Consider the following 27,092-nt stretch of genomic DNA (forward strand, 5'->3'; position numbering starts at 1 on the left):
CTTGCGCACCAGCCACTTCTCAAAGACCGTCGGGTTTCTCGCCGCCGCTGCTTAATATGTAGGTCCCATTACCCAGCAGCGCAACTGTAGGTAATGGAACATATCTGATTGGGGGAATTCATAGCCCTGTTTCAGTTGATCAAAGGGGATCAAACCATCAGGGTCGAATAGGGATCCTATGTGCTTACCGGCCTGCTCTCGCCATCTATTGAATATCACCGAGTAGCTCCCCGGAGGAAAGTCGGGGTTCCCTGTGATCAGGGTCAGTGGGGAAGGAAAAGTTGTCAGAAACCTGGCGCAAGCCACCTTATCCCACGTTTTCATTGGGTGCGATGTTACTGAAGAGGAGTACAAGCCCCATGGCCTATATTTACGCGGGAGCCAAACCTCCTTCCATATGCTGATCCCCGCAACTGTCTGATCCATAAAGGACGAATATTTTTCTGATAGAGGTCGGTTCCATTCAATTATATAGTGGAGGTGTGCTGCCTGCAGATATCTATGTATTAGAGGGAATCCCATCACTCTCTCCCGCTTGGATCGTGCTAACTGGGCAATAGCTGTTCGGGCCTTCTTCCCTCCCCAGACGAATTTGTTAAAGGAAGGGTGTGAAAAAAATATAAAAGATGTGTGGCTAGACCGTCATTTTAACTGCTGCGTCCTAACCAACCATGCCAGCCGTAATTGTCCCCAGCTGCTGAGAGCCTGTGCCACAAGGGCCGAGTAGTTTGTAGCCAGGGTCTGAGCTATAGTGGGGGCCAGCGACACGCCCAGATATGTTGTAGACGGCTCAGCTGATGTCACTGGAAGAAATCTTTTCAGTTAGTCTTTCTGGTCAGGTGTCACCGAGGGGTTTAAAATATGAGATTTACTTTGAATCCTCAAACTTCCCCAAAGCTTTCTAGATCTGCTAACAGGGCAGGAAGAGATGTTTGCGGGTGCATAAGTTAGAGGATCACGTCGTCAGCATTTAGACTGGTGTAGTGGCCGCTCCAAACTTGATACCACTGATCTGAGAGTTGTTGTGGATTTTCTGCACAAACAGCTCCATATATATTGCGAACAGGAGCAGTGACAAGGGACACCCCTTCCGGGTACCTAGTGCTATTGGGAATGGATTTGAAGATACTCCATTAACCCAGACAAAGGTTCTCGGAGCACGATATATACAGCTAACCCATTTGATAAAACACTCCCCAAATCCGAAGTGTTGCAGTGTATCAAAAAGATAAGATCATCTCACCCGGTCAACCGCCTTCTCGGCGTCAACGGAGAGAGACACCGCCTCTTTGTGCGATCTATGTATAACGTCCATGAGGTGTAGGAGCCTCTTCGTGTTGTCTCCCAGGTGGAGATAAAGCCCGACTGGTCAGTGTCTATCAGACACACCATCAGCTAGGGTTCCAGCAAATACTTTGGCGTCTATATTCAACAAGGAGATAGGAAGGTAAGAACCACATTTTTCCAGGTCTTTCTTTGGTTTAGTATGACTGATACGGAGGCTTCCAACAACGAGTCAGTTAGTGAGCCGGTCCCTAGGAAAGAATTAAATACTTGTGTCAATAAGGGTGCCAACTCTGGGCAGAACATCTTGTGAAATTGCGCTGAGAACCCGTCAGGGCCTGGGGCTTTGTGCACTTGAAGTCGAGCGATTACAGCATTCACCTCTTCAATGCGAATTGGTCCGTCCAGCTGCTCTACGATGGTTCCGGCAGTCTGGTGACAGGTATGTCCTTCAGAAAAGAGTGGGAGGATATCGGAGTTGCGTCCTCTTCCAAGTATAGGGTCTGGTAAAAGTGTTGACATGCCCGCTATCTCCTGGTCCACATGCACCTTATCCCCTGAGGGAGTTTTTATGGACTGAATTGATGTCGCTAGTGTTTTTGCTTGAAGCCTTTGTGTCAGCATTTAAACACATCTGTCGCAGCTAAAGAAGAATTTGTGACGAAGCCTTAAATGTGCGTATTCGGCTCTATCCAAGTCCAGTCGTCTCAGCAGAAGTCGTTTCCTCTCTACTTCCCTCCATATTCTAGGTGCTAGTGCGCTTATGTATTGTTTCCAGCTCCCTCACCTCCTGTTCTGCCTTTTCTCCCGACGTACTTTTTCTGCTGGTGAGATCGCTATGCATTCTCCTCAAACTACTAATTTTAGGGCTTCCCATATTGTAGCTAAGGACGCACTCCTGTGTCAATTATATTCAGATAGTCAAAGATTCGGACGCCAATCTTCTCTTCTGCAATTTTGCAGAAGAGAAGATTCCCTTAGACGCCATTGTGCAGGTTGTGGAGAGTGCGTGCTCTTTCGTAATGAGATCGTGATCATTGCAAAATCAAAAAGAGAGCAAGGTTCTAAGGTGGGGTCAGAGCAATTCGGAGCCAGTGATGTGGAGGCTAAGAAGTGGTGTATACTCGCGTAGGTTTTATGTGCAGCTGAATAGTATGTGTAGTCTCTTGTGTCTGGGTGGTGACTGTGCCAGATATCATGAAAGCTGTGATCCGAGACCCAATGCTGACCCTCCACTGAAAAGGATCCTGACTGTGCGTGGCGCTGCCCTGAGCGGTCTAGGTTTGCATCCATAACCAGGTTGAGAGCCCCACCCACCAAAATAGCTACATCAGCAGATGGCATTTCTCCTAGAGCTTTGCGAACAAGTGCTCCTGATGTGCGTTCGGAGTGTATGTTAGCAAGTGTGAATTGTGAGGCCTCCCAATGAATCCTGACAGCTAGTAGTCACCCTTTAATATCTGTAATTGTAGAGATACGTTTTCAGCTGAATTTCGTATTAAAGAGGATAGCTACCCCATTGGTCTTCTGTGACGGGTTGGAGGACCACAGATGAAGGAGAAATCGCCGGGAGCGCATGCGATGAACATCTCACTGCAATAGGTGGGTTTCTTGTAAAAAGTAAATGTCCTCCTGGGCGTGCTCCAGGAGGGACAGGATCGTTCAAAGCTTTACCGGGTGATTAAGGCCTCAAACATTGAGGCTTACAATTTTTAGGGTTTTACTCAACATTTGCATACGCACATAGGGGGAGTGCTGTGTCTTGCATAGGCTTTGTACCGCACCAGGCCTTGTATCTCTATAAAAGCCCCTGCCCGTGGAGTACCCTTGTCCAACAATGGTGTGGGGGGGGGGGATAAAAAGAAAAAACATAGAAGCAATGATAAATCCAAAACAAATCCCAGTAATTTCACCCCCAAGAAAAAAACGAACAAACATTCTTATCTCAGTTCATCAAAGTGTGAGGGCTTTCGTGGGGTGCGCTGGCTTCCATCTGCCGCTCTTGTGGTGGTGAGCCCTTGTGAGTCGCCCGGTTGACTCTCGGAACAGGACTGTCCGACAGATAGGAGTCCTCCGGCGCCATCTGCTTCTGCGGAGTCCGGTGCCCAAGCCCAACACATCAGGAGGAGGCTGGACGGTCCGACGGGTTGGCCAATGCGTTCATCACCGCTTTTCTCTTATTGGCTATTGTCTCTAGGTCGGGTTAGTGGCTGGTGCAGGGCCCTCTAACTCAATGCCAGGGAAGAGTCCTTTAACCCCTTCTATGCTGATGACGAGCTCAGCTCGTCATCAGCGTTAACTGCCGTGTGCTGATGACGAGCTGAGCTCGTCATGTAACGCGGTAATTTGTAAAATGCCGCATACCGCGGGAAAAGCCACCGCACGCATGCGGTTAAGTTCGGATTCTTCCTGTGTCTGTCGCTTCCATCTTGAGGTGACTCTGCTGCAAGACCTAGGTCCTCTCGTGCTTCTTTTAGCGATTTAATCTGCCTTAGCTTGCTCTCGTAACAATAGATGATGAGAGAAGGGTGGCCCCGGGAGTCCGAGATCCCTTTCTCTCTAAGATGCGTTGTGACGCCCGGACTTCGCTCCTTTTGAAGAGCGTAGTTAGGGAAAGATCCTGGAAGAATGACAATGTATGGCACCCCCTAAACTGTACCGGATAGGCATTCCTGGCTAGACGAATGAGGTTTTCTTTGACCTGGAAGTAGTGTACGCATACCAAGATGTCCGATGGGGGAGCTTTGTTACCTTTAGGCAGGCCCACTGGTGCGCTCTATCGATCTGGATATCTAAAGGGCACTCGTCACCAAGTACCTGCTTGAGGAGAGCGAGAACATCTTTGCGGATACCTTCACCTTCTGCATGAGATGGAGCTCCTCTGATGCGCACGTTATTTCTTCGTGAGCGGTTTTCTAGATCCTCCGCGGTTGCTTGTAATTCAATTTATTGCTCACGTAGTCACAAATTTTCCTGCTGTATCTTCTCCAATTCTTCATCTATGCTAGTTTCCTGCTCCTCCAGGTCCCCAATCTCATCCAGGTCTTTTCTTACATCTTTCAGGTCCACTGAGAGCTGTGTTTGCATTGAGAGCAGGTCTTCGCAGAGAGAGTTAAATAGTGCCGTCATGAAAGCTTTGGTCGCTGGGGTGTCTGGAGCTTCCAGCTCTTCATCCCCTGTAGGCGCGGTCGCAGTGACGTTCACCAGTGGTTGTCTCACCAGCATATCCTTTACTGATCTATCTTTTTTTATCCTGGCGGTAGCCACTGGTGCTGTGTTGTGGCTTGTAGGAGGTGAGAAGCCAGAGAATGTCACTCTCAGTTATGGGATTGTTCTTCGCTTCTGTAAACGTGGTGCAGACTCTTCCTTGGTGAGCCCCTAGGCTGGATAACCCAGATCCCTTCGTTCACTGCGGGGGTCAGTTTGGCCTAATCCTCCTGGTCCCGGAGGTCCGCCCACGAAAGGTCTCCACCAGACGATCTATAGTAGATCGGCTTGGGGGAATTGCTTATAGCTACAAAAAGATGGCCAGTCGAGGATAGGGTTGCTGTACACAGGGAGCACGTCGGAAATCTCAGCAACTGTATGCTGTGAGCCCGGGCTCCCCCACCCTCTCCCCGCATAAGGCAGCATAGTGCTACCTCTCAGTAGACTGACTCTCCGCATCACATGCCAGCGTCTCTTTTCAAGGTCAGGAGCAATCCCAGCGCGCTTGTGCAAAGATCTCGCTGCTGGGTTGAGCGCATCTGTGCCGCTGTGTTCCCCACGGTCCGCGTGGGCCCCATCCCAGTGCTTTTGCCTCTACTGCTAGTGCGTGCTTCCTCAAGTGTCCCGCGATCTCAGGGACTCACTCGTTCCTCCAGATTTCTCTCTGAGGCTCTGGCAGTAAGGTGAAGCACCCGGTCGGTTCTCCCCCTGGGACTAGTGAAATACCCCGGGCCCCCCCCGGCGGGAATCTTTCTCACGCAGGGGTTCTATTGGGTGCCCCCAGGTACCTCGGCTTGGTGCTGCTGGTCCCGCTGCGCTCCACCCGCAGCAGTTGGGGCTTCTGTTCTAAGCGTGGTCTACGGGTAGGTACGCAGTGCGAGAGCGAAGTCTTGGTGCTCGTACAAGGGAGCATTTATCTCCAGTTGCTGGTCCCCTGGGTTTCCGGCAGATGAGAGATGCTGAAGTGCTCTGTATCACCTCGGCCACCCCGTCCTTCATATCCAGCTCCTCCCGCAGCCCTCTCTCCGTTCGTGGCCACGCGGGGTGAACACCGCTCGGGCAGGCCTCAGATGCTGCATCTCTGGATATCTCGCCCCTTCCGCTCTCCATAAAGCTCACTTACAGCTTTAACCAAGGTCTTTGGGCACACCTTGCGAACAATTAGTGTGCTAGCAGGTCCGTCTGGGTTTCTGGTATCAGCGGCTCAACGACTCTCCGTCAGGGGCTGCAGGCCCCAGCTCTGTATTGCAGGCACTGCTTCAAACCGCCCTTATCTGCTGCAATAGTGGCCTAATCGCCCCAATGCTGTGGGCAGGATCAGATTACCAGACCGTTGCAGTGCCTTCCCCATAAGGAAGATCCGGCACCGGGCAGCAATTATGCAGCTAAATGTCAATGGCGCTGGGGAGCATCAAATGCACGTTTCACTCGGTTATCCTTCTTGGCCACGCCCCCTATGGAAAATATTTTAAACAAGTTCTGGATCCGTATACAAAGGAGTGTAAAGGAACAAACCGACTCAGGGACCACCTTCCCAGGTGGAACGAAAGAAGCACAGAGCGACACGAAACAACCTGCTGAAGCATGGGAGCACTGCTTTTAAATCTGCTGGATTCAGTCTGCCACCCTGGGGATAGTCTTAAGATGAGGAATCTGCAGTTAGAAATATCCATCAGAAGCCACGTCTAGGAACAGTGGTGATTTGTACAATTCTGAATTTGGGTTTACCAATAGCATCATGCGATACAAAGGGCATTTTGCTAAATGTGTTCTTTCCTGCCCAGAGTCTTAAATTTGGAAGCTAAAAATGGACACAAATTCATCTGATAATAACAAACCTTCTTCTTTGTTCCCACACTTCTCCCGATAAAAACAATGCTCTATTTATGTGGGTGAATCTAGCACCCACAAGAGGACTGGTCCTATAGAGCTATGTGAAGACATCAAATGCGACCTATTTTCGTGATGGGGGTAGCAGCAGTATTTAGGCCTGGGCTCGGATGCCACCAGGGCAAACCTACTAAAAACAGACATTTCTGAAAACTAGACACCTATAGGAGTCCAGGGTTGTGTGATTTGCATGGGTTCCACCACATTGTGTTGCCCAGAATACCCTGCGCAACTCATACCGTAGCTATAAAAGGATTATGTTACTAACCCTGTATGTATCTATTCATGGCATGCAGAGCTGTAGATTCACATACTTTGAATTCTCCTGCCATCTAGTGTTGGGTCTGGACGTTTGCAAGTTGTCTTTCTTCTAAAAAGTATTTTCCAGTCACAAGGTAAGGCGACTCCTCCTTACGGTGATAGTGCACATGGGTATTGACACCATTGATAGATTGTTTTCCCCTCAAGAGGGTTTCAAAGGAGTAAGTAAGTAAGTGTAATATAGAGATATCCATGCATATGCAATGTGAATAACAAGAACTGCAACAACAAGATGTCGGGAGGAGGAAAGGGGCATGTGAATCTACAGCTCAACAATCCAAGAACAGATGCTTACAGAGCAAGTAACAATCTGTTCGGGGCATGTGTGTTGTGGATACACATGCTTTGCATAGATTCTATAGCAGTACTCTCTGAAAGCTGTGGCTAACCAGTGAGTGTTGCAGTTGTTTGAAAAGGAAAATGCTACTTACCAGTATGCATCTGTTCTTGGCATGTAGAGCTGCAGATTCACACACTATGCATTAGATCGCCATCTGGTGTTGGGCTCAGATACTTGCACCTTGTTGTTGTCTTGGAAGAAGTCTTTGTAGTCACGAGATAGGGGACTCCGCCCTTGGACGATAGTGCGCCTAGGCATCGACTCCATCCTTAGATTGTTTTTCGCCATGATGGGAAATGATGGAGTTAGAAGAAAAGAAAGAGATGTCCATAAGTGTATATCTAAATAAGATAAAACTGGAACAGATACAGGTCCCGGGGAGGTGGGTGGGCGTGTGTGAATCTGCAGATCTACATGCCAAGAACAGATGCATACTGGTAAGTAGCATTTTCCGTTTGAGGCATATGACCTTCAGATCACACACTATGCATAGACTGTACAGCAGTATCTCCCTTAGCGGTGGTCACCTGTATCGGTTGCAGTAGTTTGAAAGTGAGTTTTAAGAACAGATTGGCCCACAGAAGCTTGTTGTTTGGCTTGCACGTCAACACAATAGTGTTAAGTGAAAGTGTGTGTTGTAGACCCTGTTGCTGCCATACAAATGTCTTCTAGGGGAATGTTCCTTAAGAAAGCCCTAGAGGCCCCTAGTTTGCATGTGGAATGCGCTCTAGGAGGAATTGTTAATGTGCGTTTAGCCTTTTGGTAGCATATTTGAATACATTTAACGAATCCACCTTGCAATCCCAACTTTGGAGATGGGATTACCTTTGTGAGGTGGTGAGAAAGCTACAAACAATTGTTTTGTTTTGCGAAAAGATTTAGTCCTATCAATGTAATAAAGCAGGGCTCTTTTGACGTCTAGGGTGTGACCCTAGACGTCTCTGCTCTCTCTGCTACGGAGCTCTCTCTGCTACGGAGTCTGGGTTTTGGAAAAACACCGGTAGCTCCACTGATTGATTAAGGTGAAAAGCAGAGATGACTTTAGGAAGGAATTTTGGATTTGTCCTGAGAACTACCTTGTTACGATGTATTTGTAAGAAGGGTTTTTGTATGGTTAAAACCTGGATCTCACTTACCCTTCTGAGAGAGGTAATTACAATAAGGAAAGCTACTTTCCATGTGAGGAACTTAAGTTCTCATTTGTGTAGAGGTTCAAATGGGGGTCCCATGAGCCTAGTAAGTACAATGTTGAGATTCCATACTGGAGAGGGTGGCAATCTAGGAGGGATGATTATTTTAAGGCCCTCCATAAAGGCTTTAATTGCTGGTACCCTAAACAGTGACAAGTGTTGTCTGTTTTGTAAGTAAGCGGCAAGTCCTGCTAAATGCAGATGTATGGATGAGTATGCTAAATTACATCTTTGCAGATGTAGTAAATAGCAAATCTCTTCCATTTTGCTGCATAGCAAGCTCTGGTGGTAGGTCACCTGGCTTCTTTAATGATATTCATACAGTCTGGTGGAAGGTTAAGGTAACCGGAACTTTAGGACTTCAGGAGCCAGATCGCTAGGTTTAATTGTGTTGGATCGGGGTGTATTATCTCTCCATGGTTCTGCGTTAGTAGTGATGGGGAGAGGTGTAGTCTTTGGTGTGGGACTACTGAGAGTTTGAACAGTGTTGTGAACCATGGTTGGCGTGCCCATGTGGAAGCCACTAGGATCATTTTTAGAGACTGCTGTCGGAGCTTGCGTACCACTAGTGAAATCAGTGGGAGTGGCGGAAAAGCGTACGCACATCTGCCTGACCAGTTCATCCATATCGCATTGCCCTTGGACAGCGGGTGTGGAAACCTGGCGGCGAAGGTTGGGCATTTTGCGTTTTCGTGTGTGGCAAACAGGTCTATGTCTGGTTGTCCCCACATTTGGAAAAATGGTAGAAGAACTTGTGGATGTAGCTCCCATTCGTGAATCTGTTGTGTTAGTTGACTTAACAGATCCGCAATGTGATTGTGAGCTCCTGGAAGGTGTTCCGCAAGCAGGTATATGTTTTGCGGAATGGCCCACCTCCAAATATTCTGCGCGAGCTGTGACAGCTGCAGAGAATGTGTGCCTCCTTGTTTTTGTATGTAATACATGGCTGTCATGTTGTCCGTCCGGATCAGGACAGCTTTGTTCTGTACATGAAGTTGGAATGATTTTAGAGCTAGGAATAGTGCAAGCAGTTCCAGATGATTGATATGTAACACTTTTTGTTGAGGGGTCCATTTCCCTTGAGTTGTGTGATTGAGGAGATGTGCTCCCCATCCTGTGAGTGATGCGTCTGTTAGTACTATCTGTGGAACAGGCTCGAGGAACTGCTGCCCTTTGGATACGTTTTTTGTGTTCCACCACTGCAGAGAGCGAAGTGTGCGGCTGTCTACCAACACCAGATCTGAGAGTTGTCCTTGAGCTTGGTTCCACTGATGTGCCAGACATTCCTGTAAGGGACACATTTGAAGTCTTACATATGGTACAATGAATATGCAGGATGCCATAATACCTTTGAGTTGCATGAACAATCTGGCTGGAAGAGAGTGGTGTATTTGAAATTTGCTGATGAGAGCTTGTATACTGGCTATCCTGGCTGAACTGGGATATGCTAGAGCCGTGGAAGTATTTATTGTGGCTCCTATGTATTGATGTATATGAGAGGGTTGAAGGTGCGACTTGGTATAGTTGATTGTGAACCCCAAGTTGTGCAGTGTTTGGATGGTTTGTTGAGTGTGTTGAACACACTGGTTGATTGACTTGGCTTTCATCAGCCAGTCGTCTAGATATGGGAAGACATGGATTTGTTGTATCCTTAAGTGTGCTGCTACCACTGCTAGGCATTTGGTAAATACTCTGGGAGCGGTGGTGACTTCGAATTGAAAGACTTTGAACTGATAGTGATGTCCGTCAAGTACAAACCTTAGATACTTCCTGTGAGCAGGATGTATTGGAATGTAGAAGTAGGCGTCCTTGAGATCTAGAGTGGCCAGGAAGTCACCTTGTTGGAGCAGAGGAAGCACTTGTTGGAGGGTGATCATGTGAAAATGATCTAAATGTATATACAGATTGAGGGGTCTAAGGTCTAGTATTGGCCTTAGGGATCAGATGTTTTTGGGGATTAGGAAACACAGGGAGTAAACCCCTGTTCCCTGATGTAGTAAGGGGACAGGCTCTATGGCATGCTTTGCATTAGTGAAAGAACTTCTTGTTTTAAAATTGCAAGATGTTCTGTGGACATTGGACGCTGCTTGGGTGGTATGTTTGTGGGGATACCTGTAAGTTCCAGGCAGTAACCATATTGGATAATTTGTCTTACCCATTTGTCTGTTGTGATGGATTCCCAGACAGGTAGGAACTGTGATAATCTTCCACCGACCGGATTGGAATGGTCTGGGACGACTGGAGGGAAGTCCCTGTTTAGCAGCAGGGGAGGTGCGAGTGTTGTTGTTACCTCGGCTTCTCCCTCTGTTATTTGCTCTATATCCTGCTCTAAAATATCCTCTATTAGGGGATGTTTGGGTAGTGTTTTTAAAGGAAGATGAGGTATCTGTGCCAATGTTTTTGGAGGCTCCTTTGTAAAAGGAGCAACGAAAGGAGCCACGTGTTTGCGGAGACTGTAACTCCAAAAAGTTGCTGTTGATTAAACGGCTGATTAAAATGGTTCTCTTTACCTCTTGCTTACAGCCTGAAATGCGTAGCCACGCATGTCTTCTGAGCAGTACACTAGTATTGATGGATCTAGAGCAGTGCTTTCCAAAGTGTGTGTCCCGACACAGTACTGTGTCGCCTCCCATGTGTGGGTGTGTCGCACTGCGATGGTGTCTGCGGGCATATTAGGGAGAATGCTCGCATTAAGTGACACAGTACAGTACAGCGACGTATGGAGAGGAAGGAGAAGCGTTAGACAAGCGTGAGGCCTTGTTCCCTTTCCCACACAGAGACCACAGAGCCGCCTCTGCTCCCCAGGCACTTGGTAAGTGAAATCTTTGGTGTTTTAAAACTCTGTTCAGGCCGCACGGGATTGTATTTACAACTTGGTCGGATTTCAGCACACTCTCTAATTACCGGTTGGTTTAAAGACCAAACTACCCCCTCCAGCGTAGATTTCTGCAGGTCAAAGCTGCTTGGCTCCTGGGTATCAGACTTGAACGGTGTAATAAATATCATCTATACGTCAAGGTAGGGTTACTACCCGACAAGTATTTTACCATTCTGCCTAGTCTAGAAAAAAATACTCGAGATAACCACCCAAATCCGGCATTTTTAGTCTTTGAAATGTCATTTTAGAGCCGCAGATGCAATTTAAAGGCCATAACGAGTATCCTGGAATTTTCAACATTCTTCCTAATTTAATTTTAAGTTAACCGATGTAGAATTGAGGTGTCGAAAAGGAGCCCAGAAGACTTTATACAAACTATTTATTAAAGTGCCATAATCTGTTCTGCCCAGAAAGTTAAATTGTGTGCAAGTGGTCGATGTTTTTCCCGGAAAAGCGCATCAACCCTCTCTCCGGAGTACTCATAATCAAAGGATGGAGCTTGGCAGGGCGTTCTGATAAAGTCAACAAGAGAGACTAATCAAGGCTGTAATTGTGAAGGGGAGTTTAGGACTGTGAGATGAATGAGATCACTTGCCTTTGTTTTGGAATTGGAGAATTTATATTTGACTTTGATAAACAAAACCAAGACTCTTACCATGCAAAGCGGCAATATAAATTTTAAGAACAGAGCCTTGCATATTACAGTAACGTGGTCTTTCTTCACATTCGTGCTGGCAACGCCTTAGTACAGGTCAAATTTAAAGAAATGGACCAGTAGTTTGACTTGGAGTAGCTAATGCTTAGTATTCCTAAGTGTTTGGTAGCATACGTAATAAGCATATTTTGCATGCTAAAAACAAACTGTAATTATATTTGTTTCCTGAGCCGCTCGTGGTGTGTTTTTTTCTGCGGGGCCTCCGGTCTAAAACCATGGCTGCCCTGAAACCACTGTAACCCAGCAGTAAGTAATTTACCCACCTTTCAGCAAAGAAAGTCCTTGCTTCGTGCAGTGAGCAGTGTGAGACATGCCCCACTGCCAAGAAATACACTCTGCTGCATGGCACTTTGCTTAGCGAAATCACTTCTGCGTGTGCTTCATGGAGCCCAGAATAGAAAACGAGGAGCATTTTGAATTTTACTTCAGTGGAGAAGTTTAATTTAATTTTCTGTGCTACTGAAGTAAACTTCATGCAACTGCTACAGGGGAAATCAAGTTTATTCACAACCAACCACACACATGAAGCTCCCTTGCCTGCTCTGGAGAGCTGCCACCATAGCTGAAGGCAGGATTGCAATCACTAATAAAAATCATGGGCACCATGGCAACAATCACTGAGCAACCTGGCAGCTCATATTATAACTTTTCTTCTCTTTACACAATAAACAATAAACCATAGAAAACTAATATGTCTTTTTTAGAACAGATTCACAATTGCTTTATTAACCTTCCTGCTTTCTCAAATGCGCTTGGCAATGCACAATTTGCCCACTATTTTTTCAAAATGTTCACCCCCTGAGGTGGTTCGGACTCGCTACGCTCGATCGCATTACCGTGTCCCTAGTTGAGGATTCTCTAAAAGGTGTGTCAACAACATGAAAAGTTTGGAAAGCTGTGATCTAGAGGCAGTGTCTGTAGCGTCATGGGCACATTTAATTGAGGCATTTGTTATTAGTTTACCCTCTTGTATGAGATAATTTGCTTGCGTTTTATAATGGTCAGGCAAATGCTGTAATAGGGTTTATAGTTGGTCGTAATGGGCCTTATCATATCTAGCCAGCAGTGCGCGAGTGTTGGCTATGCACCAGTGATTGGCTGCCTGCGCAGCTACCTTTTTGCCAGATGGGTCTATTAATTTGGATTCTTTATCAGGGGTGGTGCATCCCCGGAGGTTTGTGAATTGGCGTGCTTCCTAGCGTTAGAAACTACTAGACAATCCAAAAGTAGTTATCCTTTGATGTACGCAGGGTCTTCAGGTTTCAGAACGTGGACGCTGGCCCCCACGCCACCGAATTGTTCGAGGCTCTCTCGAGCATGAACTTCACGCAATTAGTCCAGTCCGCCACTCACAGTGGCGGCCACATCCTTGACCACATTTGGGTCCACGGGGTCAAGTCCTCCTGTCCGCTTATTACACCTTGTGTGTGGTCCGATCATTTTTTGATTGACATCACTCTCTCGGTTGTCGGCCAGACCAGGATCCCACTGCAGGAGGTCGGCACCGCCCGCAAGTGGAGAGCCGCCGACTCCTCTAAATTCCTATCCCATCTCTCTCTAACCCGTCCCCTGCTCCCTAACGAGTTAAGCACCAACGAGCTTCAGGGGCATATCTCTGACTGGCTTACGACAGCCAGCGATATCTTTGCCCCTCTAACTAAGTTTCCCCGATCCCGACATCGACACTCCCACAAATGGTTCACCCCCCACCTTAAGACCCTGCAGTTGGAACTCCGCCAATCCGAGCGTAGGTGGAGGAGAGACTATTGCTCGTCTAGCAGAGGCGTATATGTGGCCGCGCGCAATAATTACAAAACAGCTATCTCCGCAGCCAAAAAAGCTTACGTTTCTGGAAAAATCCTATCCGCTCCTTGCAAGTCCAAAGAGATTTTTAAAGTTTTTAACGAATTCACTTCCGACCCCAGGACACTTCCGACTGAGGCCCCCACACAGGAATCCTGTAACGCGCTGAGTACGTTTTTCACTCAGAAAATCGTCTTGATTAAAGACACCATCCCGACCACTTCTCCTGGCGCGGGCTCCGCCTCCCCTCCCCACAACACCCTTTCTTTCACTCAGTTTCCTCCTCTAGATTCCATGGCCTTGGCCACACTGGCCACCCGTGTTAAGTCTGGATCTCCAGACGACTGTTGTCCCCCCACCATACTACGTGACATCTGCCATTCTTTTCCCGACTGCATCCTCCCCCTGTTGAATTCCTCTCTTTCGTCCGGTACGGTACCCTGTTCCTTCAAGGAGGCCGTGCTGGTGCCTCTATTGAAGAAACCTGGGGCCGATCCTGCCGTCCCGGCGAACTATCGCCCTATTTCTCTTCTGCCTTTCTTCTCTAAAATCTTGGAAGCCCACACCACTGCCTGTCTCTCACAGTTTATCGAGAGTTCCAACTTTCTCGAGGCCAATCAGGCCGGCTTCAGACCCGGCCATTCCACGGAGATGGTGATCTTGGCCGTGTTGCATACCTTGAGAGACGGCGCTGACAAGGGGTCCCCCCAGGCCCTGGTGTTATTAGATCTGTCAGCTGCCTTCGACACGGTGGACCACAACATCCTTCTCCACCGTGTCGAGCAAGCTGGCATCCAGGGCCTGGCGCTGGCATGGGTCAAATCCTTCCTGACCGGGAGGTCCCAGACCCTCAGCCTGGGTACTCTGAGAGCTCCTAGGGAACACTTGCCCTGTGGGGTCCCCCAGGGCTCCTCCTTATCCCCCCTTCTCTTCAACCTCTATCTTCGACCCCTCCTTTTCTCTTTGAGGCAGTGGGACGTCACAGTCTTCAACTACGCGGACGACCTACAACTCATCTTTTCTCTCGACTCCCCCTCTGCTATCCCGAACTTCCAGGCAGTTATGTCCCACATCCTACAGTGGATGTGCCAAAACCAGCTCAAACTGAATCCTGGAAAGACGGAGCTCCTTCTCCCTGGCAAGAACTCTACCTATTGGGGTCCTCACTTTTGGCCGAAAGAACTCGGCACCCCCCCCACCCCTGTGGCCTCGGTAAAAAGTCTTGGGGTCACCATTGACTCCAGTCTTTCCCTCGGGCCCCAAGTGGGGACAGTAGTCTCCTCCTGCATGTTCCAGCTACGCAGGATCAGGAAGGTGGCTCATCTCCTTACTCCTGAAGCTCTCCTGCAAGTAATCATAGCCCTTGTCCTCTCCCGCTTAGATTTTTCGAGCGCTATCTATCACGGTCTGTCCAAAACATCTCTCTCCAGACTACAATCTGTTCAAAACCAAGCGGCGAGATTGGCCCTTGGGATTCCGAAATGGCAATCCGCTAAACCCCTTCTTTTTAAACTGCACTGGCTCCCTGTCGTCTCGAGAGCAGCCTTTAAGATCGGCTGCCTCACCTTTAAATCTTTATCCGGCTCCTGTCCCGCCTTTCTGAAATCCCTTATCAGGACCTATTGTCCTTCACGGAACCTGAGATCTTCCCACCTTCACCTCCTATTCATTCCCCCCGTCAAGCTTTGCACATCTGGAGGCCGGAGATTCGCATTCCTGGCCCCTAAACTGTGGAACTCCTTTCCCCTCTCTCTCAAAACCTCCAACTCTCTCACCCTTTTCCGTAAATCCCTAAAAACATGGCTTTTCCCTCAATCCGGCTAAAACCTTTTTGGTCCCTCAGTACTCAACCAGCGCCAGGAAACCCATGGTGTCAGCGCGCTTTACAAGCTCCCCTTACAATACAATACAATACAATACAGGTCTATATTTTTTATCGATCCTTGGATTAAGAATCCTGGCTCGTACGGGATCTTTGAATAGGTCAGGGGCATGTTTAATGACCCCTTTAATCACTGGTAATATTTGTACAGATTTTTGGGACTGTTCAAATGTATCTAAAAGGAAATCCTCCTCTGTTGTGTCTGAGTGCATTGTCACGGCGTGAAAAACAGCAGCCCTATTAATTAGTTGCCCAATACCAATATTGCTACTGCTATGTTATTTTGGTTACTGAGACTCCCATTCCGACTACGGGGAATGATACAAGCTGTGGGAATCTATGAAAGTGCCAATACTGGAGTAATCCCAATTGTTTTGTGGTGGGTCGTCTGTATCTGAACGGATCATTGGGGTCTCCCCCCAACCCTAGGTTCTCATCATCATAATCGGTGGTGTATGTGGTGAAGTTACAGGCAGAGGTGGTGCAACAGGTTTGGGTAGAGGAAGGGGATTAGTAGGAAGTAAAGGAAAAGAAGGAGGCATAGGTGATGTAGCGCAGTCCTTCTTCACAGTCACTAGAGGCTTTTTGCATGGCACAGCTGTGACATGTCCAGTTTTAGGGTTAATATAACCACTTTCGGGTCGATTTTTTCCGGTTCTGAGTGGGGTTGTTGTGGAGTTTTATGCTCTTTGGCCTTAGGAGGCGTGGTAGAATCCTTAAGCTTGTTTTTCGATTCCGAAGGTTTCAGTTTTGTTTTCGGAGCAGAGGCGTGATCTTTAGGTTTAGAAATGTCCGACGCCGGGTTATTTTATGGGCCTGGAGGTGTTCGGGCCCGGTTTATCTTTTGATGTGGAAGGAGTCCGAACCGATTTCGGAGCAGAGTGCTCCTTTAGCTTCGGTGCCGAAGGCGCCAGTGGGACTACTATACGTGGTTTGCTCGGTCCAGAGTTACCGGAAGGCTTGTTTTTCTTCTTTGGAGCCGGGCACGGAAGCGGGGCTTCTAAAGTGTGCTTTTGGTCTCGACTGGGGCCAGCAGGCGAAGTCTTGACCTGTGCCTTCTGTTTTGGTGGTGGGGTAGGGGTAGGGGTAGGGGCAGTAGTACTCACTTGTTGCCCAGGAGTGATGGGGTCGTCTGAGTCATCTGCCTCCGACACGATTTAGAGATCTTCGGAATCTTCTTCTGGGACATCTGAGCCTTCATTAAAGATGTCCTCTGGTTCTGGAGCTGATCTCTGCGCCATGAAGTGTCGTCAAGCCCGACGATCTTGAATAGTCTTTTTCGACCGAAAGGAGGCGCAGGCTGGACACCTGGACTCGTCGTGGTCTGGAGAGAGGTACAGGTTGCAGACCTCATGATGGTCACTGTGTGGAAACTTCGCACCACACTGGGGGCATTTTTTGAACGGCGTCCTTTCTATAAGCCGTAGGCCTTATGGCGTCGATAGGCCCAGTGGCCCACTTGGACAACTGGAATCGGGTCGATGAAAGGCGCTTCGATGATCTGAAGTGAATCTGAAGAGTTAAGAAAGTTTTGCGCGTCTAAAACGAATATGCTACTTACCAGTATGCATCTGTTCTTGGCATGTAGGGCTGCTGACATTCATATCTATAGCATAGATCGCCACCTAGTGTTGGGTCCGGATGATTGCACATTGTTGTCCTGGAAGAGTCTTCGAAGTATCACGAGATAGGTGGCTCCTCCCCTGGACTACAGTGCGCATGGGCATCGACTCCATCCCCAGATTGTTTTTAGCCATTGTGGCGAAGATGGAGTGTAACAGTGTGAGCGATGACCATGCTAAGAGTAAGTGTAAGTGCTGCAGCCGCTACAGGCGCTGGGGAGGAGGGCGGGCGATATGAATGTCAGCAGCCCTACATGCCAAGAACAGATGCCTCCATTAGCGGCGGCAGCCTGTGCCAGCTGCAGCAGTCTGAAACAGTGTTTTGAGAACAGCCTGCCCTACAGCTGCCTGGAGTGCACATCTACACAGTAGTGTTTTGTAAATGTGTGTGGGGTAGACCATGTGGCTGCTCTACAAATGTCCTCTAAAGGGATATTTCCAAGGAAAGCCATGGAGGCCCCCAACTTGCGGGTGGAGTGGGCTCTTGGGGGGATCGTTAAAGTGCGCTTAGCTTTTTGGTAGCAAATCTGAATACACTTAACGATCCACCTGGCTATACCTGCCTTGGAAATGGGGTTGCCTTTGTGTTGTGCGGAAAAGGCAACAAAGAGTTGTTTTGTCTTCCTAAACTCTTTGGTCCTATCAATGGAATACATTAAAGCTCTCGTGACGTCAAGAGTGTGGAGCATTCTTTCTGCCACTGTCTCAGGATTTTGGAAGAACACAGGCAGTTCAATAGTCTGATTGATATGGAACTGTGAAACCACCTTTGGAAGAAATTTAGGGTTAGTGCGCAGCACCACCCGGTTGGGGTGAATTTGTATGAATGGCTCTTGCACAGTTAGTGCCTGGAGCTCACTAACACGTCGCAGTGACGTAATGGCTATCAGGAAAGCCACCTTCCATGTTAAGAACTGAATCTCGCATGAATGTAGAGGCTCAAAAGGTGGACCCATTAGTCGAGTGAAGACCACATTAAGATTCCATTCAGGAGCAGGTGGGGTCCTGGGAGGAATGACTCGTTTGAGTCCCTCTAGAAAGGCTTTAATGGCAGGAACTCTGAAAAGTGAGAGATGCTGCCTGTTTTGGAGATAAGCCGCTATGGCGGATAAATGAATTCGAATGGAAGCATACGCTCGATTGCATTTGTAAAGATGTAACAGATAACAAATGATGTCGTGCGTGGACGCGTCAAGCGGGTCTATGTCGTGGTCTACGCAATAAATGACAAACCGCTCCCACTTTGCTGCATAGCATGCTCTGGTGGTGGGCTTTCTTGCCTCCCGTATGATATCCATGCAGTCCGGAGGCAAGTTGAGGTAGCCAAACTCTAAGACCTCAGGAGCCAGATCGCCAGGTTGAGCTGTTGCGGATCTGGGTGCTGAATGTCGCCATGGCTCTGCGTCAAAAATCTGGGTGTGAGGTGCAGCCTTTGATGCGGTACCACAGAAAGGTCTAGAAACGTGGTGTACCATGGTTGGCGTGCCCACGTTGGAGCAACCAGGATGAGCGTCATTGAGTGTTGCTTCAGCTTGCGTGCCACCAGCGGAATTAGAGGTACTGGGGGGAAAGCGTACGCAAATCTGCCTGACCAGTTCATCCATATCGCATTGGCCTGCGACTGTGGGTGTGGGAACCTGGCGGCAAAGCTTTGGCATTTGGCGTTTTCCCTCGTGGCGAACAGGTCTATCTCTGGATGACCCCACTGCTGGAAGTACGGGTGGAGTACTGATGGATGTAGCTCCCACTCGTGCATTTGGTGGCTGTACCTGCTGAGCAGATCCGCCATCTGATTGTCCTTGCCTGGGAGGTGTTCCGCCATGAGGAAGATGTTCCTCTGAATGGCCCACTTCCACATGCTCTGAGCCAGATGAGACAACTGCGGAGAGTGTGTACCTCCCTGCTTTTGAATGTAGTACATTGCCGTCATGTTGTCCGTCCGGATCAACACGACCTTGTTGCACAGATGTACCTTGAATGCTTTCATCGCCATGAAGATTGCCATCAGCTCTAGGAGGTTGATGTGCATCTTCTTTTGCTGCGTTGTCCATAGTCCCTGCACTGTGTAGTGGAGTACATGAGCTCCCCATCCCTGGAGAGATGCGTCCGTTGTTAGGATGATTTGTGGCACAGGCTCCTGGAACGGTCGTCCCTTGCAAAGGTTGTGTGGAGTCCACCAATGCAGAGAGTTGAATGCACGACCGGTCACCAACACTAGGTCTTTCAACTGTCCGTGAGCCTGAGTCCACTGATGTGCTAAGCACTCCTGAAGCGGACACATATGTAGTCTCGCATGCGGGACTATGAAGATGCAGGAGGCCATCATGCCTATCAACTGCATGAACACTCGTGCTGGAAGCGAGTGTTGCGGTCTGAATCTCTGTATCAGCAATTGAATGCTGTTGATTCTCGCCGAATTTGGCTGTGCTGTGGCCGCCAGAGTGTTTATTGTTGCGCCAAGATACTCCCGTACATGGGCGGGCTGAAGGTGTGATTTTGGGTAATTGAGTGAGAATCCCAGTTTGTGAAGAAAGTGAATGGTGTGGGACATGTTGGCGGCGCACTGCTGGGCCGACTTTGCTTGGACAAGCCAGTCGTCCAGATAAGGGTAGACGTGAACGTTTTGTCTCCTGAGGTGTGCAGCCACTGTCGCCAGGCACTTTGTGAACACCCTGGGCGCTGTAGTCACTCCGAAAGGGAGGACTTTGAACTGGTAATGCTGATTCTGAATAGTGAATCTGAGGTATTTTCTGTGTGACGGATGTAGCGGAATGTGAAAATATGCATCCTTTAGATCTAACGGGGCTATGAAATCTCCCTGATTGAGCAACGGAAGAACCTGCTGCAGTGTGAGCATGTGAAAGTGTTCTGATAGAATGTACTGGTTTAGGGGTCTGAGGTCCAGTATGGGTCTGAGGGACCCGTCCTTTTTCGGGATTAAGAAGTACAGGGAGTACACTCCTGTGCCTCGGTCTTCCACCGGCACGAGCTCGATTGCCCCTTTTTGCAGCATGACGAGTACCTCCTGCTGCAATAAGTGCAAATGCTCTGTGGACATAGGACGGTGTTTTGGGGGGTATGTTGGGTGGAGTGGATGTTAACTCCAGACAATAACCGTACTGGATAAGCTTTCTGACCCACCTGTCTGTGGTGATGGATTTCCAGACTGGCAGGAACTGCTGGAGCCTCCCCCCGACTGGTGTTGTATGGTCGGGGGGCAGTGACAAGGCGTCACTGTTTGTTGGTGGCGGAGGATCGGGAGCTGTTGTTTCCACGACCTCTGCCTTTTGCGCTGTTTCCACGATAGCCACCTCTACCCTGTTTGTTGTACGTGGTTTGCGCGCCACTTTTATTGTACTGTGTTTGCTGGGACAGCTGGCCCCTGGAAAGACCTCTAGTGCCTGAGCGACGAAAAGTACTACCCCTGAATTGCTGGGACTGGAGAGCCCCCATAGACTTTGCAGTCTCAGTGTCCTTTTTTATTTTTTCCAGGGTGGTGTCCACCTCAGGTCCAAATAAGTGATCAGGGTTTACAGGCTGGTTTAGGATGGTGGTCTGTATCTCCGGCTTGAACCCGGAGATCCTGAGCCAGGCCTGTCGCCGTAACATTACACTGGTGTTAATGGCCCTGGCCGCGGTGTCTGCTGCGTCCAGTGCACACTTAATAGAAGCATTTGAGATGAGTTTCCCTTCTTGAATGAGCATCTCTGCTGCTTCCTTATATTCATCTGGCAAGTGTTGTAACAGGGTTTCAAGTGTTTCGTAATGCGCCCTGTCATATCTGGCCAAGAGTGCCTGAGTGTTTGAAATGTGCCAGATATTGGCCGCTTGAGCCGCCACCCTCTTCCCTGATGCTTCCAGCACTTTAGATTCCTTGTCAGGGGGAGGAGCATCACCAGTAGTTTGTGAGTTTGCCCTCTTCCGGGCATTAGAAACAACTAGAGAGAGTCCAACGGCAACTGGCCCTTGATGTAGGTAGGGTCCCCAGGCGCCGGCCTGTACTTTTTTTCAATTCTAGGGTTTATAACCCTGGCACGTGTGGGTTCTTTGAAAATGTCTGCAGCATGTTTCAAGACACCCTTCAGCATTGGCAGAGTCTTTACGGTCTTCTCAGAGGTGGAAAAGGTGTCAAACAGAAAGTCCACTTCAATAGGGTCAGCATGGAGCTGGACGTCATGATTTTTGGCTGCCCTCTCCATAAGCGCATTAAATGCCGCTGAGTCCTCAGTAGGTGATGTTTTGACATTATACACTTGAGTGTCAGGGGCAGTTTGTGGATCCCCTGGGTCCGCAGCATCTGCCCATGTGTCATGTTGATCTTCAGGATCAGTGTCGGCAGGGTAGTTGTACTCATCATAGTCACCTTCCCCAGCCTCCACATCTGAGTAAGTGGGCGAGAGTGGAGCAGTGTCCTGGCCACGTGGAGTTATTAGTTCAACAAGAACGGGGGAATCCGTGCAATCCTTCTTCTTCTTTAAAGGAATTGTATAGGACATAGGCTGTGCTGGTGTGATCTTTCGTTTGTAAATGGAAAGTTTACCGGTGTCGGCGTCGATGAATTGTTCCGACTGCTCCTCCAGCAGGGGTCGTCGATGCTTTGTGCCCACAACTGCAGGGGTAGGCTTCGGCCCCGTGGACACCTTCATGGACGCCTCGACAACCTTCTTTGGCGCTAACGCTTTCGGCGGCAGCGTAAACAGGATCGGCGCCGTCGACTTTTGCGGTTTGGCGGCAGGCTTCGGCGTGGAAGTATCCTTCGCATCGACAGCGGAAGCTTTGTCCTTAATGCGTTTCAATGATTCCGACACCTGCTTCGTGAAGGAGGCGGACGGCTGCGTCGACTCGACAGGTGCCTTAGAGCCACCACCATGTGCGGACTCGAGGGGCGTAGTACTTTTGGCCTTGTCCGTCCGACGCGCAGGATCGACAACTTTTGGAGCTCAGAGTCCTTTGTCTGTGTCGACGGCCCTTGGCGCCGAAGTCTTCGGGTCGACGACCCTGACAAGTGCTTTCAGTGTCCCAGTCTTCGGCTCGACGCCCTTGAGCGACTTTACCGGTTTGACAAGCTTTTTTGGCTTTGTCTGCACCGACAGGTCTGAAGACGTGGAGCCGACCAAGGCGATACGCGCTTTCGGTTTCGACGGCGCCTCTAGCACTTTCAGTTGTGTAGAAACCGAAGCTTTCTCTTTTGGTTTCGATTTGACCAATGGCGGCTCCTTAGAAGTGTCCTTAGCCGAGTGATGTCTGTCTGAGTTTCCAAACCAGAAATGGAAGGAGGGAAAGGCGGGATAACGTAATCTTAACCAGTTCAGCCAAAGGCACTGGCTTTGGATATATGGTGTGGGAATCTGGCGGCAACGTTTGGGCATTTTGAGTTCTCTGCTGTAGCAAAGGGTCTATTTGTGGGACTCCCCATTTCTGGAAGCATAGAAAGAGAACTTAGGGATGAAGTTCCCATTCGTGTACTTTTTGCTGGATCTTGCTGAGGATGTCAGCAAAATGGTTTGCATTCCTGGAAGGTGTTCTGCCAGTAGAATCATTTTGTGATGTATTACTCAAACTCAAATGGTTTGAGAGGGGAGTGCCAACTGTAGAGAAGGTGCCCCCCCCCTGTTTTTGTACATAGTACATGGCTGTCTCATTGTCAGGTTGGACTAGGACAATTTTCCCTATTAGGAGAGGCTTAAAACGCTTTTAGTGCTAGTTTAACTGCTATAAGCTCAAAGTAATTGATGTGGAGACAAATGTGTTTGGTGTCCCATAAACCTTGAATTGTCAGATGCTGGAGATGGGCACCCCATCCTGTGAGAAATGCCTCTGCTGTTAGTACAACTTGTGGAATTCGCACTTTGATTTGTGTATTCTACCACTACAGAGAGCGATGAGTGCAGCTGTCTACCAACACTAGATCTGTTAATTGCCCCAGTTATTGATTCCACCGACGTGCTAAGCATTCCTGTAGGGGACGCATGCGTAGTCTTGCGCAAGGCACTATTGCAATGCATGATGTGATCATTCCTAACAGTTGCATGATAGTCTGCACTGTTAGATATTGTTTGTTTTGAAACTGTACTAATTAAGTTTTAAAGTTTTGAATTCTGGCTGCATTGGGAGAAGCTAGAGCTGTGTGAGTAGTTAGCGTTGCTCCCAGAAATTTTTATAGTTGTGAGGGTTGAAGATAGGACTTTTGTGCATGGACTTTAAATCTCAATTGATGGAGAGGGTTTATGGTAGGTTGAGTGTGTTATAAACACGTTCTGTGTATTGGCTTTGATGAGCCAATCGTCCAGATTTGGGAAGACATGTATTTGTTGTCTTCTTAGATGAGCTGCTGCTACTGCTAGACGTTATCGTGAATACTCAGTCACCCCAAATGGAAGTTCTTTGAATTTATAGTGATTTCTCGCTATCACAAATCTAAGATGTTTGCGATGTGCTGGGTGGATAGGAATATGAAGTATGCGTCCTTTAAGTCTAGTGTGGATATTAAGTCGCTTTGTAGTAGAAGTGGAAGTACTTGTTAAACCGTAACCACATGGAGCTTACAGTATATATGGGTTTAACGGTATGAGAGCTAAGATTGGTCATTGAGACCCGTCCTTCTGGGACATTAGGAAGTAAAGTGAGTAAACTCCTGAACCTTGATGTTCTAATGGAACTGGTTATATAGCTCCTTTTGTTAGAAGAGCTTGTACTTCTTGTTTCGAAAAGCTGTTTGTGTTGTAGCAAGAGCTTGTGAATGCGGTGTGGAATATTGGGAGGATTGCTGGTACGCTCCAGGCAATAACCAGGATTGATAATATCCAAAACCTATTTGTCTGTTATTAATCGCCAAAAGGGAAGAAACTGCTGTAATCTTCCCTCGATAGGGGGATCAATAGTCGGGGAATTGGTAGCAAGTCACTGTTTGTTAGAGGACTGAGAGGTATGTGTTGGTGTACCTCTACCTCTCCCCTTAAAATAGTTCCCTCTATATCCATCCTTGTAGAACCCTCTAGAGGGGGATGATAGTGTGTCTGTCTTGTATGAAGATTCAGCCTCATCTGAGGTGTTAGTGTTAGTTTTGGAGCCTCCTTTAAAGAGAGCGACAAAAGGAACCTCTAGTAGAAGGAGATTGAAGTGGTCTCATAGATTTTGCTACTTCTGTATCTTTTTTCATTGTCTCAAGGGACTGATCTGTTTAAGGCAAAAAGAGGTGTTCCTTATCAAAGGGCGCATTAAGAATGGTTTGATGCACTTCTGGTTTGAAACCAGAAATTCTAATCCATGCACTTCTCCTAAGCATAATGCTAGTGCGGATTCCTCTAGCTGCAGTATCTGCGGCATCTAATGCACACCTGATGGAGGAATTAGAAAGAAGTTTCCCTTCTGGCACTATTTCCTACCATCACTTTTTATGTTCTTTTGGGAGATATTTTAATAATTCTTCCATCTCATCCAAGTAAGCTATACTGTATACGGACAACATACCTTGTGTATTGGCTATATTGCAATGGTTGGCTAATTGAGCAGCTACTCTTTTTCCCGATGCACCTATGTGCTTGGATCCTTTATCTGGAGGTGCTGCCACCCCTGAGGTTTGCGAATTTGCTCTCTTACAAGCATTAGAGACCACTAAAGATTCCAAAGGCAAATGACCCCTAATGAAAACTGGGTCGGGGAGAGGTTATATATTTTTGTCCATCCTAGGTGTTAATATACATGCTCTGAGTCTTCAAAAGTATCATTATTATGCCTCCACATACCTTTAAGCATAGGCAACATTTGTGTTGTTTTGTGTGTGTGTCTCGATGTTTCAAATAGGACATCTTCTTCCAGTGCTTCTTTGTGTAAAGGCACTCCGTGGCAATTAGCTGCCCTAGCAGTTAATTCATGATATGCAGGATCATCAGCAGGATGGGAAGGTTTTACTGGATAAAGATCAGTGTTTGCATCTTGAAGTGGGTCTATGTTATAGTCATTCCATGGATCTGGTGGTGGCTGGTTATAATTGTGGTCATCCTCTTCTATCTCAGAAATTGTATTAGGAGAACCTGATTGTGTTATGTACTTACTGAACCCTGTCAAGCAAGAACGTTATGGGACTCTAGTTCGATCTCCAACTTGGAATCTGAGCTCTGGAGGCAGAAGGCCTCTTCTTCCGCTGTCATCTCTTCCTGCTCGATATCATCACCAAAGATATCAGGGGTGTCCTCGATACTTTGTCGTTGCATGTTTCTCCTTCAAGCCCGGCAGTCCTGCAGAGTCTTTTTTGATCAGAACAACTGAAACGCATTGTAGTCTTCCTCTTTATGTTCTGGGGAGAGACAGAGGTTACAGGCCTTATGCTGGACTGTATGCGTATATTCGGAATGGCATCGAGGACAGAATTGAATTGTCGTCTATTCCATCGGCTGAAGGCTGGACGCTGGTTCGTGAAGTAGAAGCCGACCAAGGAAGAGGTAGGCCAGAAGGCAACGGTTAGAGTTTTTTTCCGATTATATAATGTCTTCATACATTTCGACAAGAAAAGATGGAAGACACAATCAAAACAATACAGACGAGGGTACAGAGAATTTTGCACCAAAGGGATCCGATTGACTGTTTCAAATCGGAGAGCTGCAATATACGTCTGAACACGACGGTGGAAAGAAAATAATCTATCCATGGAGTCGATGCCCATGCACACTATCACTGAAAGGAGGAGTCACCATACCTCATGATTGGAAAAGAGTTCTAAGATGAAAAACAACTTGCAAACATTTAGACCCAACACTAGATGGCAGGAGTATGCAAAGCATGCGTATCTACAGCACACGTCTCGAACAACGTATTTCTCTCATATTTAAGTGAGGAAAATCCCTTGAATCTGCGGAGTTGCTCAAAATTCCTACTATCCAGAGTTACCACACTTCTGATAAAGAAGGTATCCTAGTTAGTGTGGCTGGGCCTAGCGCCACAGACGGGAAGAGATCAAACCGGGGATCATGCGAAGACCATAATGATAGTCACAGTTTTCATTTGTTCCTGTCGCTGGCCTGTTCGCCCTCTAACAGAGACTGATTTAGAATATCCATATTATAGTAGGACCCTTTGACTCCACCCAAATCAAAAACAACTGCGATTGTGCTCCCCATTGGATAATATGGCTTAATTAGAACTTCCTCTGTTGTGCTAAGGTCGGTTGGAGGAAGTATGCAGAAGCGTAGGCTCTAGGTTCAATATTTCCACTGCCATTATTTACAGTATCATGGGCAGTAAATCAGTAGAAACACACACACACACACTGTAAGTCCAAGGCCATTTCAGATAGAACTGTTTTGTCTATCCTGGACAACTCCCAACAAACAACCCTAAAATTGTTCAGCTCTTCTAAAAGCTACACAAACAAAATAACAGTGAGAATGCAAATCTCCACAGCTATTAAAGGTGAGGTGTTGTAAAATTGCAAGCAGATGACTCACCCATCATGTAAGGACTGGTGATACTTTCACATTTCTCAGGCTCGTGGTGCTCAGGGCACTGTGTTTCCCTTTCACACTCATAACCCACAATCTTATGAGACTCCTTCACTGCTGTCAGAGACAATAGAATGTCTGGGTTGACCATTGGGTAACCTGTGCAATAAATACACAACATAATGAGCCTCAATTACATGGCTTGACAATGTACAGAGAGCAGAAAATAGTCACAGATAACATGGAAAACAGAGCAACAGTATGCATTAGGCAGTATTTTACTTTTACCAGTAGACTTTACCACTCAGTCTTTACTATGCAGGTAAATACCATGCATGCCATTTTTAGGTACTTTAAAATGCAGGACTTTACAAGGCAGATCAGGTATATTTTGTTATTAAAATGACACAAAAACGTGAGTGTATATATTTAAATATATATTTTCAAGTATAATCATATATTTATATATATATAAATTAATAGTGTCACAAAAAGCGTTTTAGGATTCAGGGATAAGTAGGGC

The 27,092-nt window shown here is 47.6% G+C and overlaps 1 protein-coding gene across 3 annotated transcripts in view; it reads right to left on the bottom strand.

Moving 5' to 3' along the window:
- The window catches only part of LOC144799718 (uncharacterized), a 208,890-nt gene that overhangs the window by 40,137 nt on the left and 141,661 nt on the right, over positions 1-27,092 (bottom strand). For all 3 annotated transcript variants that reach the window (XM_078671224.1, XM_078671226.1, XM_078671225.1), the window contains exon 5: positions 26,576-26,728. In XM_078671224.1, coding sequence (XP_078527350.1) covers positions 26,576-26,728 — 153 coding nt within the window. The remainder of the gene's footprint in view (positions 1-26,575; positions 26,729-27,092) is intronic.

This window comes from Lissotriton helveticus, chromosome 12, assembly GCF_964261635.1.
Source record: "Lissotriton helveticus chromosome 12, aLisHel1.1, whole genome shotgun sequence".
Taxonomy (NCBI): Eukaryota; Metazoa; Chordata; class Amphibia; order Caudata; family Salamandridae; genus Lissotriton; species Lissotriton helveticus.